We start from the raw sequence: 8,883 nt of genomic DNA, 5'->3' as shown, positions 1-8,883 counted from the left end.
AAAGTATTAGGCGCGAGTAAGTGTGATGACCCCAACACTATTTGCTTCGTCAGTAGGGTATAATTGGGGATTCTGGAATCATTTGTTCTCGCTTCGCTCAAACTGCATGATCCCAGAATCCCCAATTGTTTTTATCGAGCGATGACTAATGAGACTACCAACGATATGATTTATAACATAGGTATTGTGTATCATTACGCGCTGAACTAATACAGCGAGCAATATAAACAAGAATATTAAGTAAAAATGCCAAATCAATTGCGCTATCAGTTTATAACTCATCTTTGTATGTCGTTGTAAACTAAAAATGATATAACATACAGCACTCACATTAGTCATTTCTTTCTCACTACTTATTTATACTTATTATTTGATCACAGTCATTTCATAACTTAAGTGCGAAAGTGTGGGGAGCGAGAGAGGGAAGGAGTGAGAGAATCTTAAGCTTATCATATTGATTTTAGATCATGGCTTTGACATCATGGATATCGCATCGGTCATTGCTACAAAGTATGCTTGGTCAATCCAGATACATTTGAATGCAATTTGTCATCCAAGCTGTTTCTGTATGATTTGACTAACAAAACATACTTAATTAAGCATCATCATTAAATTTAATAAACTGATATTTTACCTAAAGTATACCTGATTAGACAGGTCCATTCAAACTTCTATGACACTTTCAGACACAAACTTTAATTGCTCATACATTAGTATATCTTATTTTTATGTCTGGACCTTAAAAGAGACTATGACCCTTAGTTATATAGAGTTTGTTTCGACGTTTCGTTTCAAGGTAGTCAGTTGAGAAACACCGACCTCATCTCGTTTTGGAAAAAAAAGTATATTGACGTGTAAGTCGCACCCTCAGTAATATAAGGGCATAACTAAAAATAGTAGATTTTTGGGAAATTGCATTTACAAATTACGTCTTCTGCCATTCTGAATTAAACTGGGAGTAGCATGCTCATTATTTAATTGTTATTTATGAAATTTTGCATATTTGATATTTGATAAATGCTCTATATTATTCAGTGACTTCAATAAGGAATAGAAGGAAAGTCTTTAAATTATAAGTACTTAAAAAAACGTCTTCTAGTTAAGCCCTTATAGTACAAAATTCCAAAAAATAAATGTTGAACTATTCAAGTTTGATCCAGTCTTTTATTAATATAACTGTCACTCTCTAGTTTTTAATCAAAATGATACTTTATATCGCAAAATAAACTGTAGGTCAGAATTTATTGTTTCCTTTTTTTCAAATAAAATATCAGATTAAATGAAATTAAACCTTTATTTTTAATTATGAAAGATAACACAGATCACATCAGACAATGTCTCTTAAATTGACAGACAAATATTCGAAGCATTTGACACCAAAAATTAAAATAATAATGTTATAAGTACGGCCTAATAAAATAATAATGTTATAAGGTTATGTAGTCAGTTACACGTATTGCACTTATTATTTAGTGTGAACATAATCAGAACAAATCTATATCTATACTAATATATAAAGCTGAAGAGTTTGTTTGTTTGTTTGAACGCGCTAATCTCAGGAACTACTGGTCCAAATTGAAAAAATATTTTTGTGTTGAATAGACCATTCATCAAGGAAGGCTTTAGGCTATAAACCATCACGCTGCGACTAATAGGAGCGAAGATACAATGGAAAATGTAAAAAAAACAGGGCAGGTATGAATCATAACTTATATGTTCTACCCACGGGAACGAAGTCGCGGGCAACAGCTATATTTAATATACCGTTAATTAAAAATACAAATCTATACTAATATATAAAGCTGAAGAGTTTGTTTGTTTGTTTGTTTGAACGCGCTAATCTCAGGAACTACTGGTCCAAATTGAAAAAATATTTTTGTGTTGAATAGACCATTCATCAAAGAAGGGTTTAGGCTATAAATCATCACGCTGCGACTAATAGGAGCGAAGATACAATGGAAAGTGTAAAAAAACAGGGCAGGTATGAATCATAACTTATATCTTCTACCCACGGGGACGAAGTCGCGGGCAACAGCTATATTTAATATACCGTTAATTAAAAATACAAAATGCCACCTAAAAAACGACCATCTTTATCTCGAAATTCGAGAGATGCTAAGAGGATGAGAAATGCGCGTTCTCAAGAATCAGCAGAGGAAAGAGCACATCGATTAAACTCTATGAGAGTTAGTGCCTCAACTTCTCGAGCCAATGCAAGCTCTCCAGAGAGAGAGATGCGATTAGCAGCTGACAGAGCGAGACGAGCTACATCACGTGCGTCTCAAAGCTTTTCTCAACGAGAACTTAGGCTTACTATTGACCGAGAACAACATGTGTTATCCCGAGAAGCTGAAACTGCTTCACAATGAGAACTACGGCTCTCAGCTGACCGAGAACGTCATACATTGTCTCGTGAGTCAGAAACCTTCACTGAAAGGGAACTACGGCTTACAGCTGATCGCGAACATCATATTTTATCTCGAGAATTGACAAATGATAGGGTGCACCATAATATTATTCGATCTCTTGAAGATGAACATGAGCATGTACAACGAATAGAGTCGGTACGTGAACATTACAATTCTTTGAGACAAGATCGATTAATAAGTTTGTCTAATGAAAGATTAAGAATCGAAAATATTCGGTCTCTTGAAACGGACGAACAGCGAGAGGCCCGTCTTGCCTCAGACAGATTTCGACATAGTCTTAATAACTTAGATTTACACATAGATGATCAATCTAGAATTTCGGTGGCGTGGTCCGACAAATATAAAAGTGGGTTTGCTTATAACCTCGCAATTGATTACAGATCATCTTCTTTAATGGGCAATAGTATGTGTTCTTTGTAATGCTTCAAAGTGGAGTAAGGAGTCGGCTGGTTTCTGTTGTTCTGGAGGCAAAATAAATTTGCCTTCTTTCGCAGACCCGCCGGAACCATTGAAATCACTACTTTTAGGGGAACATGAGCAATCTAAACAGTTCTTAGACAATATTCGCACTTATAATAGTGCGTTTCAAATGACATCCTTTGGTGCTCAACAAATCTCAAAAGGTCCTTTCATGCCTACTTTTAAGGTACAAGGTCATGTTTACCATTTGATAGGATCCCTTTTGCCTGAAGACCAACCTAAGTTTCTTCGAATATATTTCGTATCCGACTACAACGAACAGTCGAATATAAGTGGCTTCATTAGGGATAGCTGCAACATTGCTACCAAGAGGTAAAACTGCTCACACTATGTTTAAAATACCAATTGATTTAGATCGCACGGAAAGTCCAACCTGTAGTATTTCAAGCAATAGCGACAAAGCTAAGGTATTGCGCGAGTGTAATTTAATCATATGGGATGAGTGTACGATGGCCCATCGAAAAGGAGTAGAAGCGGTAGACAGAACTTTAAGGGATATAAGACAAAATGATCGACCAATGGGCGGTATCACGGTTTTATTTTGTGGTGATTTCCGACAAACCTTACCGGTAATACTACGGGGAACCCGAGCTGATGAGGTTAGGGCTTGCCTGAAAAGCTCTTATTTGTGGCGTGATATACAATCGATGCATTTAACTATAAACATGCGAGTGAGAACTGGAGATAATCCAGATAATAGTCAATTTTCTAATACATTATTAAAGATTGGTGGAGGTACCTACCTAAACTACACCAAGGAAAACTTATTTTGACGCCTGAATTATGTTGTATAGTTCAATCTCAAACACATCTGATATCGTCGGTTTACGGTGACAAATATATTAAATAGGGACAATACTTGGCTCAGCGAAAGATCCATTTTAACTCCTCGCAATGATCAGGCATTTGAGATTAATAACAAAATACTGTCAAATCTACAGGGGGAAAGCAAAGTTTATAGATCAATAAATAGAATGGTCGATGAACAAGAAGCCACTAATTACCTACCCGATAGAATTCTTAAATTCTTTAAATATGCCCGGACTTCCTTCTCATGAAATTTGTTTAAAAATTGGCATTCCGATTATTCTACTCCGAAATTGAAGACCACCACAACTTTGCAATGGAACTCGACGCTCAAATTGTAACAGGTTGTGGTGCAGGAGAAACCGTCTTTATCCCCAGAATACCCATTATACCAAATAATTTTCCGTTCCAATTTAAAAGAACGCAATTCCCGGTATCGGTGTGTTATGCAATGACAACTAATAAAGCTCAAGGGCAGACTCTTCGTGTTGCCGGAGTAGATCTCGGTGTCAGTTGTTTCTCGCATGGTCAGTTATACGTTGCTCTTTCCCGGGTTAGCAGTTCTAGAAATCTTTATGTTCACGTGCCGGACGCAACAACTTCCAATATAGTTTAAGCCTCATGTAAATGTGATCTAAACAATATTACCAATACATTAACTTAATAACAGAAGGAGTCACACGCTAACAGATTCGCGGACACAGCTATCTTTTCTGCCGAAAGTCGCTATTACACGCGAACGAAGTCGCGGGCAAAAGCTAGTAACTTTATAAAAAATAAATCAAAATTGCAATAGTTATTCTATAAAATTAAATCAACATGTTGTTATAATAAGAAGCATAGTATGGATCTATTAATTGCTGATCAATAAGATTTTTGAGATCATTTTTTTTACTAGCAGCAAGTTGAAGGGGCTCTAAGTATGCCTTTTGCAAGGTTATTTCCTCAACATCTGGCAACTTTTTCCTTTTATTTCGTACATTAACTTTCTTAAAATCATCCTTATACGAACACTTGTAATAAAATGAAAAGGGGTCATCTTTGGTAAATTTCAAAACCTTAATTTTGTTCCATGCCACATTATTTTTTTGTTCGTCGATATTAAAATTATAGCCCCAACTTTTTGTAATTTCTGGATATCATAAAAAAAGCTATGGGTTAGACTGTGAACAATAAATGGGGTTCCACTTTTCTTTGCTCTTTTGATGGCTACTATGTACTGAACAGGAGAATAAATTGGTCCAGTTTTAAGGTCCCTAGCTATTTGTTTTTGTATCAAACTGTGTACATTATCAGCTTCATTCTGCGTGTGGCCTTTGATGAGATATTTATGAGTTATTGATGATAATTTTTTTATATTAGCAATAGCATATAAGTATGTTAGATATTAACATTATGTAACATGTTAGATATTTATTTTTGTTTTGGCCACAGCAGTTGTCAGAAAAAAATGTAATATTTATTTCTCGGTCACCAGCTTTGTCCGACACCATCTTTAAATAATCAAGAACACAGCTCCCTATCTCCGTAGCACCTCTTTTGGCTTGTGTCTCATCCCAAAAATAACAATGGGCATTCTTATAGCTTTTAGAGATATCCATTTCTGACGCGTTGTGATCCTGATGAATTTTTTTTAATTCAGTTATAGTAAAATTATAACTGTTTAATTTGGATTTGTAGTAGAATGCCGAAGTCTCACCATTTGGGCTTTGCATAATGGCTTGTATATCGTAGCATACACAAATATTATACTCGTCGATATTTCTCCTGTCATTTTTTTTCTCTTCTCTGCTTAGTTCCTTTTCTTCTAAATGAGTATCGTACTTATCTTTCAGTTCTTTCTTTTGTGATTCAGAAGAATTATGAAATTGTAAACAAAGGTCGCATTGATCCTTTTTGGGCTGGTAAAAACCAAGGTTAAATTTTGTATTAAAAATCTCATAAAACGTGTGATAGTTGCCGAATTCGCGACATTTATCCTTTTGGAAAACTACGAAATCTCTATGAAGCTCTGCAATACTCTTACCGCTACTAATGTACTCTCTAGAGGTAGCTGATCTTAAATAATGTGACTCAATTCGGGGTATTGAGTTGATAAAATTAAAAATATCTTTTACAATCTCATCACTTACCACCTTGTGATGGGTGTGTTTGCCGCGTTGATCATTATTTATGAAACCACCAGTGTGTCTGCTCTCCTCTTGAACGGTTCTAATCATCTTATGTGAGATATCTAGAGTATTGATGAAAAATGTTTTGCAGACCCTAACTCTTTCGTCATCGATTAAAAAATGGAAACCGTGGTTAGGATTACGTGGTTTTTCAGCATTAGTGTACTTGTACCTAGGTGTAATTTTTGTACTATTCGATAAAATATACATTCTTTGCAATTGTCTATCACCCAATGCCCAAAATAAATTAAAGATCTCCAACCTCTTAGACTCGCTTATACGATCCCTGCATTTTAATCTACATTTTTGGGTACATGGTGGTTTCATATTACGAGCAGGAACCGATTTCTTTGAATGTACAGATACATAGCTTTGCCCTAAATTCCGTTTAATTTTTTGTGAGTTTTGCATCCATTTAGTAGGATCGGCTTTTCGTTTTCTTGGTTTTTTTTTTAATAATGTCATCAGGAGTTATAGTTATGTTGTTTGTATCAATCGACGCTAAAGATGCTCTGCTCTGTGAACGCTGATTAAGATCTCTTTGCTCATAAGTAGGATCGTCATCACTGAGATCTACATCACTTTCCCCCGAATGTAGTGGAGAAATTCTGTAATTTCGTACTGGCGCTCGAGATGTAGCTGATGGTGACTCCTCAGATTTTTTTGTCAATATGGATGGTGGGGAAATATTAGATTTGGAAGTACCTGGCTGGGGTTCTGCATATTCGGCTAACAGGGCTCCTTGATATTTCAAAGTGCTTCTACAAGATGAAGTAAAATTTGAGTTACTTTTAGAACTCGAACTGCTGGAGCTACTGGAACTAGAAGAGGAGCTTGAGCTAGATGAAAGATGGTGCGAGCTGGTTTCCTGAGGATCAGCTATGAGGTTTCTATCTTCTATTACAGTGACACTTGCTGCAGATGAAATCAAATCTTGTGATGGATTTTGGTTTCCTGGTCCATTCTCTTTTTCTTCGTTACAAATAATCTGAAAATGTATGAAAAGTCAAGATTAATTATGATATTTCATTGTATAAACGAGAGCATACAAAGTACTAGATAAATGTAAGATACGTACATTTTCAGTTCCCAAATTCATAATATCATTACCATCGTCGCTATCGCGATCAAATCGAAGTTTTCTTGGTGGATGCAGTAGGTTAATTATTTTTCGTGACCGCGAGTTCATATTTCTAAAAAAAAAAGGTTTATTATATAATATCAATACCTTTATAAGTAACTAGCATCGTATTTTTTTATAAAGGTTGGTTGAGGCTTCGTAAAGCACTTGAAAACTAACTGTATTACATCAATACAACATAGACAGATACATTATTAACTACCTAAACAAACAAATATCAACTTAAGCAATTGTTTTTTTACATTTATTTGGCTCAATTCCATTATTTAAACAAAGTTTTTAAATAAGTAAGGGCTTTTTAATATAACAAAGTGTGCCAACGAGAATAAAATTGTTTTCGTACTATAACGAATCATTACGATAAACTCAATAAAAAGGTCTTATTATTTTCTCATATAAAGAACCATTATAAATGAGATCCAATAATCTATATATATAAAACTCAAAGGTGACTGACTGACATAGTGATGCAACAACGCACAGCCGAAACCACTGAACGGATCGGACTCAAATTTGGCATTCAGGTAGATGTTATGTTGTAGGCATCCGCTAAGAAAGGATTTTGATAAATTTCACCCCCAAGGGGTTAAAATAGGGGATGAAAGTTTGTATGAAACTTTGTCAATTTTAAACCGATCGGGCTGAGACTTTGCATACATATAGCTGCTATAACGTAAGCATTGCCTAAGAAATGATTTTGATAAATTCCACCCCTAAGGGGTTAAAATAGGGGATGAAAGTTTGTATGAAACTTTGTCAATTTTAAACCGATCGGGCTGAGACTTTGCATGCATATAGCTACTATAACGTAAGCATTGTCTAAGAAATTATTTTGATAAATTCCACCCCTAAGGGGTTAAAATAGGGGATTAAAGTTTGTATGAAACGTGAAATATTGTTTTTTTATTTAATTACGACCTATATTTTTAACTCAGTAATGTTGGCGATGCTACTTCAAGATCAAAACATTCTTATTCACACTCAACCCAAAATTGCATGTAGTTCACATTGATCAAATCTATACCTTGGCATAACAATAAATTAGTACGCCGACGGAGGATTAGGAATATATTTTTCTAAATTCCTCAATAAGGCTGATAATAACGTGTACCTAGCAGCAAGGACATTCGTCAACCTCATGCAGTAAACCAGACAAGTGGGGGGCAAATAAGCAGAAAAGCTGAGGCTAAGTTAGTTTTTAGCACTTCAAACAAATTTTATAAATCATTAATGAAAACGTTTTTTTTTTCAGGTCGTCCAAAACACAACCTCTCAATCTCTAGAAATGCTAGGAATATTATACTTGCATAAACTACTAACTCTTCTTTCCGTATATTTCTTTATTTTAGTTGCAATAGGGATGACGATATTTTACTTAGGCTCTTAAATCTTAGTTAGATATTTTACTTAAATCTCATCACAGCTTCCGCATTTCCTATACTTTAGATTTTGGTCATTTAAAAAAAAGGAAAAAAAGCGTGACTGATATCTTTTTACTTTGTCAATATTCCAAATTTTTGTTAGGAAGATCAGTTTTAATATTAAGAGGGTAATCAAACATAACGTGTTTCAGGTAACCGTTTATCCATTTTCTATTTGTTACTTATATTGCTGGTATTTAGAACTCACCCCCCACTGTTACCTAACGTCTAACACTTTTTAAAATCTTATCTTGACCGGTTCCATCCACAAAAAAAAATTGACATCTTCTTTATATCGTCAGAAAGCATCAAGTGTGAAAATTAAGAACTGTCTGGCTATAACAGTTCTTGAGATACAGCCAAGTGACAGACAGACGAACAGTCACCGGAGCCTCAATAATTTGGTTCCGGTTTAGCTCTTTCAATAATAATCA

At 35.0% G+C, this 8,883-nt stretch overlaps 1 protein-coding gene across 1 annotated transcript; it reads right to left on the bottom strand.

Moving 5' to 3' along the window:
* Positions 1-4,788: 4,788 nt before the first annotated feature.
* LOC113507441 (putative protein TPRXL) lies at positions 4,789-7,098 on the bottom strand. Its single transcript, XM_026890298.1, has 2 exons — positions 6,966-7,098; positions 4,789-6,875 (listed from the first exon to the last, which is right to left on the bottom strand). The coding sequence occupies exons 1-2, from the start codon at positions 7,074-7,076 to the stop codon at positions 6,303-6,305; spliced, it is 684 nt and encodes a 227-aa protein (XP_026746099.1). The 5' UTR covers positions 7,077-7,098; the 3' UTR covers positions 4,789-6,302.
* Between the last annotated feature and the right edge of the window lie 1,785 nt (positions 7,099-8,883).

Source organism: Trichoplusia ni, unplaced genomic scaffold (genome assembly GCF_003590095.1).
Source record: "Trichoplusia ni isolate ovarian cell line Hi5 unplaced genomic scaffold, tn1 tig00002105, whole genome shotgun sequence".
NCBI lineage: Eukaryota > Metazoa > Arthropoda > Insecta > Lepidoptera > Noctuidae > Trichoplusia > Trichoplusia ni.
This window is presented reverse-complemented; position numbering and strand designations above follow the sequence as displayed.